At 54.8% G+C, this 6488-nt stretch overlaps 1 protein-coding gene across 1 annotated transcript; it reads left to right on the top strand.

The window, feature by feature from the left end:
* The first annotated feature begins 445 nt into the window (after positions 1 to 445).
* LOC133263075 (heat shock factor protein 5-like) lies at positions 446 to 6085 on the top strand. The gene is given in 5 exon segments (XM_061442713.1): positions 446 to 1106; positions 2055 to 2426; positions 3659 to 3756; positions 5433 to 5945; positions 6080 to 6085. Coding segments are annotated over 5 exon segments (1527 nt in total). The 5' UTR covers positions 446 to 568.
* Positions 6086 to 6488: the final 403 nt, after the last annotated feature.

Below are 6488 nucleotides of genomic sequence, written 5' to 3'. Positions count from 1 at the left end.
CAAAGCGCTGAAGAGAGGAGCAGAGAAAATTCACGTTGCCGGCGGAGTTGGTTTTCGTGGCGCGAGAGCGCTGGAGGCGGTGGCCGCTCTGCGCGTCCTGCCCTGGTTTGTGCCGTTGGCAGCAGCAGGGTCTGCCCTTCCCGGTTTCCCGGGGCAGAGGGATGGAGCTCACGGGGCTTGAGCAGTGTGACGCTGGAGCCTCCGTAACGAACGGCGTTGAGGCGACGTCGGGGCTGGGGACACGGGAAGCGGCTGAAGGGACGGCAGCGCTCAGGGGCCGTCGGGACCTGGGCCCGCTGAAGGCACCGGCGGAGCTGAGGGAAGCGGGGAGCCGCCGAGGCAGCGGCCGGGACTGGCGCCGGCGGGCTGTGGCGGCGCTGCGGGTGCGGCTGTGCCGAGGGGCTCGAGAGGCCGGGCCGGCCTCGGCGGGCAGCGCAGGCTGAAGCCGCTCCCGTGCCCGGCGGCGCGCGGGCCGGTGCCGCTCCCCCAGCGCGGGCCGTTGGGGCCGGCCCTCGCGCGGCGGCCGGTGCAGGGCGAGTGGCCCGAGCGTCCGTTGGCGGGGAGAGCCATGGAGGGGCAGCGGCTGCCCGGCGCTGTCGACCCCAAGCGCTTCCCGGGCAAGCTGTGGCAGCTGGTGAACAGCCCGCGCTGCGGCTCCGGGCGCTGCGATGCCCGTGGCGAGGGGCTGCTCATCGACCGGCGGCTCTTCGAGCGGGAGCTGCCGGGCGCAGGGCCGGCCGGCGAGGGGGCGGCGCTGGCCGCCGCCTTCTTCAAGACCAGGAACTTCCCCAGCTTCATCCGGCAGCTCAACCTGTACGGCTTCCGCAAGCTGGGGCCGGGGCCCCCGCAGGGCCTGCCGGGGGGCGATGCCGGCAGCTCGGCCGGGCCCCTGCTCCACTTCCACAGCCCCCATTTCAGCCGCGACCGCCCCGACCTCCTCGTCCACCTGAAGCGCCTGACGAGAGCCAAAGAGAAGCTGGCAGCCGGCCTGCAGGTGCCCAGCCGCCCGCACCAGCCCTCTCAGCGCCTGCTCGGCACGGCGCTGCACGGGGACCCGCTGCTGCCGCCCCCGAGGCTCGGCGAGGTGCCAGGCCCGGTGAGCTGGGGTGGGCCCCAGCGTGGTGGTGAGAAGCGCTGGGGACCGTGGGGTTTGTAAATCGGCACCCTGCAGGTGAGTGGAACCCGAAGAACGTTCCTCCTCCGTGCACGGCAGTAGCAGTGGAGATGCTGCCTCAGCAGTCATTCAATGGGCGTGAAGCGGTGGCCCATGTGCAGTGCCAAGCAGAGCATCCCGTCAGCTCTGTGCAAAGGAAAAGAGACGCGGCACCGAGATTTCTGTCAGGTGTCCCCCTGGGCTAATGGGTTATTATAACCCAAAACCTAACGGGAACCCCTAACCCATAGCCCTGCAGTAACCCTTACCCTAAACCTAACCCATAACACTAACCCTAATCTTGACGCTAACATTAATCCCTAAACCTAACCCTAATATCCTCTAATGCTAAACGTAACCCTAAACCATAACCCTCACGCTAACACCTTACCCAAACCTTACCCCTAAACGTAACTCTGATGGCCTCAAACGCTATCCCTAATGGCTCATAACCCTAATCTTATCCCTAACCTTAAAGTGTCAGGGTTATTATCATAAATGTTAGTAGTATTAGTAGCAAAGCTGGAGTTTGGTAAAGCAGTGCTTTGTGATTCCCCTTTTATTGCAATGTACTGTCTGCTGTAGTTCACGGCACTTTCTGAAATCCTCATGCTTGGTTCAGTCAGGTGCCACCCGTTTCGATTTCTAGCACATTTCTAACTCCTGATCACTTGGTACTGGAGGCTTCAGGAGACTGAATGGTCACAGGCGAGCGTGTGTTGGCACAGCAGTGTTATGTTACTGTATGTTCAGGTGTAAGAATAAAGTCTGTTTGTGGATGAAGAACATTGGAGCAAAGGTGGTCTTCCCAAAGAACATTGTGGAGCCTTGGCTCCTCATCCTGCCTTGCAGCGCCAGTGAAAACTGCTTTCCTTAGCCCTTGTTTCCCTTTGTTTTGCAGGACTGGTGACTGGAGGACAGGCTCCTCAACCTGGTGGTCCAGAGAGCTTCTTTGGTTACTCGGACAAAGCGGCCTTGTGCCAGAACCCCGGTGCTTTCGTGCCAGAGCCTTTCCAGCAGACTCCGATCCCTTCCAGAACATGGCAGGGCTCTTTTGGGCTGCTGCCAGGGCACCGGGCTTCCCCAGCTATTCCAGGCCCAGGGGCTCCCTTTCCGGTCCTGCACAAGTGTTCCACAGAGGTCACGTACACTCTGCAGACTGTGTTCTGGCTTCTGCCGCTTCAGCAAGGGGCTCCAGCTGGGGCCGCTTCCCTCCCGCAAGACAGCAGCTGCGCGTCTCCAGGGCAGTGCTCGCAAGCCCCCGATCCAACGGGTATGGCCAAAGTTCTGCACTTGCTGCTCAAGCAGTTATTGACAAGTGATGCTGGAAATGTTTTTCTCCAGTGTCTGTCCCCATGTGTGTATCTCAGGTGGAAATTAGACAGCAAGCGTAAAGTCTAGAAAAGGAAGAGAGACCACGAAAGGCCAGAGATGTTCTGGTTTGTGTTCTTGTCCTTGGTCCAGCTTTTGAGGGTCCCCTGGTGACTTTCCAGAGATCCTCTCCTTGGAGGCTCCAGGGCGAGGAGGAAACCAATTGGCCACAGCCAGTCAGCGTTAGGCTAACTTGCATGGGGTTTTTTTCACCTCCCCCATGTTGTGTCCTGCAGAGGGGGTGAAGTTTCCCATCCGTAGCTTGTACAGGCAGAAGTGTGTCTCTTTCTTGGCAAACCCCAAATCTCCATTGAGGCAGATCCATCTTATTTGATGGGAGGGGCTGCATCTTTTGTTTGTTCAGTAAATGAGGATTTCATAAGCTTCCATTCATGCCCCTCTCTTTAGCGTTCAAATGAGACCCTGTTCTCTGTCTTTTACTTGATAACAGCTGGTGACAGAATGTGCTTTAGCTGCTCATTTCTTCTGGCTCTGGTGAGATTAACTATAGCAGAGATAGAAGAGCTTAGAAATATCTTCTCTGCAATTCACAGGGTAGGACAGAAGTGTGTGAATGCAGCAGGTGTGTGGAATCTTGATTCAATTGGTAGACGTATTCAAAAGAAATTGACACCTTTGCCTTTGCTAACACTGCCCATCAGTAAAGATTATCTGTCCTGCAAAGAAAGCCTTTACTCTGAAGATATCTTTGCAAGTCACCAAAAAATAATACCTGCAGAATACAGCTTCAACTACAAGGCTGCTTTTTGGAATAAGATCAGTGTTTAATTGTGAGTGTGAACATGCAGGCCCTTCCTGTGTGAATCCACTTTCTGTGGTATGTTGCGATGAGGCAGTCAGGCGGCCAAATCAAAAAGGTGATCTTAAGCTCTAGAAGATCGTGACCATGAAGTTTCTCTGAGTGTGTATATATATTTGTAATCTGCATGCACATGTGTCAGAACCAATACGTTTTAGGGTGAAGAAATCAGTCTTCCAACCACTGGGGAGGTCCTAACCCATTTCAGGCAGTTTACTCTGTGGTCAGTGCAGTGTTTAATCCAAGTAAGCAGTAGCACTGTGCACACTGAACACCAGTTCTGGCAGTCTGATCTCTGTGTCTGAATTCTCCAGCAGTGCTGCAGTGTCCTTCACCCCCTGCCCAGGGAGAGCCTCTCGCTGTCAGCGCCAGCGCTGCGGCTGCAGCGTGCACCCACTGCGGCTTTGTGCAGGTGAGTGCAGCGCAGGAAGAGCAGGGGGAAGCAGAGGAGCCCCTGCACGTGGACTGCAGGGTTCTGGGCTTGTGGCAGGAGGGAGAGAAGTTTGGGAATGGATCTGCTGGAGAAAGGGCAAGTCACGGGGTTTCCCAATGCCCATTTGAGAGCAGCACTGAACGTGGCAGGGGCAGAGGCTGCCATGCAGGTGAGGTGTCAGGGCAGCAGCATCGTGGGTGTCATCGCTGGAGAGGTTTTTCCTGTCAAAGTGATATGTGTGGCTGCACCAGAATTTGCTTTAGTTCATGAGTCTCCGTTTATCTGAAGAATGTCCTTGCCTGCACAAAGGTGATTCTTTAATGTTACGGAAATCCTGGAACCAGCTCCACTTTTCCATCCCAGAGAGCTTGCGGCAGTTCTGAGTTTCACTGGGTGAATGAGAAAAACTAAGGTGACTTTTGGAATTGGGCTCACCTCAGAGAAAACTCCAGTACTTCCTTTCTGGAATTCTGGGGGCAATTGCTCCCGATTGGGTGGCCTGGCTTATCAAATAGCAAAAGAACCTCAGTACAAATGCCAGGGCTTCCTTTTGCATTGCAGCAGCACGCATATGCTTTTGGTTGTTTTCCTTCCAGAGGGCAAGCAAAACAAGTTCTGATGTGTGTGTTGCAAAAGGGCTGACCTATGCAAGCCTGATCATCCAGTGTCTTGTCTTACAAATATCAACCTTTTGTCTTCATTGCATGTTTTCCTTTTCTCATCTGAGCTTACCCAAGCTGGGCAGGTTGTGGCCAGGATAACACGTTGCTGTAAGGCTAGAAGTAGCCAACAGCCAGGCCTGCCGCTGATAGGCTGGTGTTTCTTTCTCAGGCAGTGCGTCTTTGTCCTCCCACTTCCACTGTGAGCTGCTTTTCCCTCCAGGACATGAGGATCGGTCTGAGTGTCGGGAAGTCGCAATCACATAACTGCTCATCTCAGAAGGCTGAGATCAGTGTCTGGGATAGCAAATGGTGCCCAAGGAGCTGTCGGGGTGGTGGTGTGGCTAGACTGAAAGGTGATAGAAATACAGTGCCCACAGGGTCTGGTAAAACTCAGGTGCTTGATGAAAAGCGAGTCCATGGGGTCAGAAGAGATGTACTGGTTCCTGAAGCAGTAAGTGTCCTGGTAACTTGCTGGTTAACCACTTGCTCCTTAGTGGTTGCTTGGGTTATGCAGGCACAGGCAGGGAAGTGCCAGTCAAAAGCTGCTGGTGCATGTGAGCAGAGATTGCTGGAAGGTCCCCTCTGGGTGAGCAGCCCAGAGGCACCCAGGGAGCAGGACAACACGAGTATTGTGCAGAATGGCTCAAAAGGACTTGATGTTTCCAAGTGTTAGGGTAGCCTGGATCATTCCTCCAGGGTGGGGAGCAGGGTGGCAGGGGCTGTGCAGGTGGCACAGAATACAGTGCTTTGCCTGTGGATCTCACTGAGCTCTGGCCAGTAATCAGTTTACCTTGTGTGTGCTCAGGGGCAGGCACTTCCCCAGGTTCTGTTGGGGGATGCAGACGGCTCCAGCATTGCTCATCCTGCCCTGCTTGTGTATTGATAATCAGAAACCACCTGCACAGTCCTTAGAAACAGTAATACCATCAGCCCTGACTGATCAATCACTGTGTGGTTTTGGTATGAACGTTCCCTGTCTTCTGTTTCTCCCAGAGTCCACCAGCGCAGCCACCTTGTGCAGCTGAATGCCTGCCCTGTGGCGGGGCTTCTGGTGAAGAGAAGATGATGGAGGAATTAAGTTTTGAAGCCATACTTGAGGTTCTGGATAAGATGCTTTCACCACCCAACGCTGAAATAGTGCCAGTGGAACCTGTGGAGAGCGAGATGTCAACCCCTCAGTCTCTCAGAAGTCAGCCGCTCCTGGTTAGTAGTGGGAAGAGCGACACCCCTTCTGCCGCTGAGGAAAGTGAGCTGGCACCTCTGACTCCTGTGGAGGCAGAGACCTCATTTCTGATGGAAGCAGCTGAAGCATTAACTGCTGCAGAAGGCTGTGATGGAGAGCTTCTTGCTCCCTATGACACTGCATGCGTAGAACGTGCCGCTGCTGCTGAAATGGCACTAGAAGCTGTGGCCACACAGGAAGCCCCCAAAGAAGGGAGAGAACCACTGGATCAGTGCCCAGCTCCCCCTTGAATTGTTCTGGAAGGACTGTTCAGAGGAGAGCAGGTAAGGGCTAAAGGGAGGTAAACGTGCCCAGGAATGGAGAGGTTTAGCTCATCGCCACGTAAACCATCTAGGCAGCGCTCAGCGCTCGTCAGGTGTCCATTGGGAGTGGAGAACGGTTCGCTTTGTCCCTGCAGCCATAACAAAAAAACATTGAGGGATCTTTGGTTTCATTTCTTTGTCTCTTTGTTTGGTGTTTTTTGAAAGGATATTCTCCTGTTTGGTGGGACGCAGTGACAGAAGAGAGACAACTGACTTCAGGAAGCGAGGCAGGGAGCAAACCTGGTGTCCTGGGTTCAGCAGTAGCAGTCATGTTTTTTTCCTTTGTGTTAACTGGTGCAGTGCTGTGTTTTGACTTCTAGTTTGAGAACAGCGTTGGTGAAGCCGATGTTGTTGGTTGTTGCTAAGTGATGTTTACCCTGACCAAGGACTCTGTGAGGCTCATGCTCTGCCAGGGAGGAGGGGAAGCTGTGAGGAAGCAGAGACGGGGCGCCTGACCCGGGCTAGCCGGGGAGGTATTCCATACCACAGCACGTCATGCCCGGG

Source organism: Pezoporus flaviventris, unplaced genomic scaffold (assembly GCF_033815535.1).
Source record: "Pezoporus flaviventris isolate CSIRO_AGI_PZ_B2104156 unplaced genomic scaffold, CSIRO_AGI_Pfla_v1 ptg000244l, whole genome shotgun sequence".
Taxonomy (NCBI): domain Eukaryota; kingdom Metazoa; phylum Chordata; class Aves; order Psittaciformes; family Psittacidae; genus Pezoporus; species Pezoporus flaviventris.
The sequence above is the reverse complement of the archived record's forward strand: the minus strand, read 5'-3'. Positions and strand labels throughout refer to the sequence as shown.